The following is an 839-nucleotide window of genomic DNA, read 5'->3' on the forward strand; positions in this document are numbered from 1 at the left end:
AGGACCAAGGTCTCCAGGCCCAACCCAGGTGTCGGGGCCCAGGTAGGACCTGCGTGTCTGGGTTGGGGTGGTGCCACCTCCTCCCTTCCCTCTTCTCGAGCAGGATCCTGCTGACGGTGGTGGTGATCTTCCGCATCCTGATCGTGGCCATCGTGGGAGAGACGGTGTACGAGGACGAGCAGACCATGTTCATGTGCAACACCCTGCAGCCGGGCTGCAACCAGGCGTGCTACGACAAGGCCTTCCCCATCTCCCACATCCGCTACTGGGTCTTCCAGATCATCCTGGTCTGCACCCCCAGCCTCTGCTTCATCACCTACTCCGTCCATCAGTCGGCCAAGCAACGGGAACGCCGCTACTCCTTCCTCTACCCGCTCCTGGAACGGGACGCTCGCGAAGCCAAGAAGACCAAGACGCTCAACGGGATGTTGGTCCCCAGCCCCGACGCGGGGTGCAAGGAAGAACCTGACTGCTTGGAGGCGAAGGAGCTACCCGGCCCCCCGCCGCGCCCCCCCCGCAGCTCCAAAACCAAACGGCAAGAGGGAATTTCCCGCTTCTACGTCATCCAGGTGGTTTTCCGTAACGCCTTGGAGATCGGTTTCCTCGCCGGGCAATATTTTCTCTACGGATTCAACGTGCCGGCCATCTTTGAGTGCGACCGTTACCCTTGCGTCAAGGAGGTAGAATGTTACGTTTCGCGACCCACCGAAAAAACCGTTTTCTTGGTCTTCATGTTCGCCGTCAGCGGCGTTTGCGTCCTCCTCAACTTGGCCGAACTCAACCACTTGGGTTGGCGCAAGGTCAAAGCCGCCGTCCGGGGGGTTCAGGCCCGTCGCAAA

General features: G+C 60.7%; 1 protein-coding gene across 1 annotated transcript; it reads left to right on the forward strand.

Annotated features, from left to right (window-relative positions):
* Positions 1–42: 42 nt before the first annotated feature.
* LOC104133942 (gap junction delta-2 protein-like) lies at positions 43–836 on the forward strand (the record flags this gene model as incomplete). Its single annotated transcript, XM_009647414.2, has 1 exon — positions 43–836. A coding segment is annotated over one exon (794 nt), but the record flags the coding sequence as incomplete, so codon positions are not given.
* Between the last annotated feature and the right edge of the window lie 3 nt (positions 837–839).

Source organism: Egretta garzetta, unplaced genomic scaffold (assembly GCF_000687185.1).
Source record: "Egretta garzetta isolate BGI_Z169 unplaced genomic scaffold, ASM68718v1 C8446837, whole genome shotgun sequence".
NCBI classification, from domain to species: domain Eukaryota; kingdom Metazoa; phylum Chordata; class Aves; order Pelecaniformes; family Ardeidae; genus Egretta; species Egretta garzetta.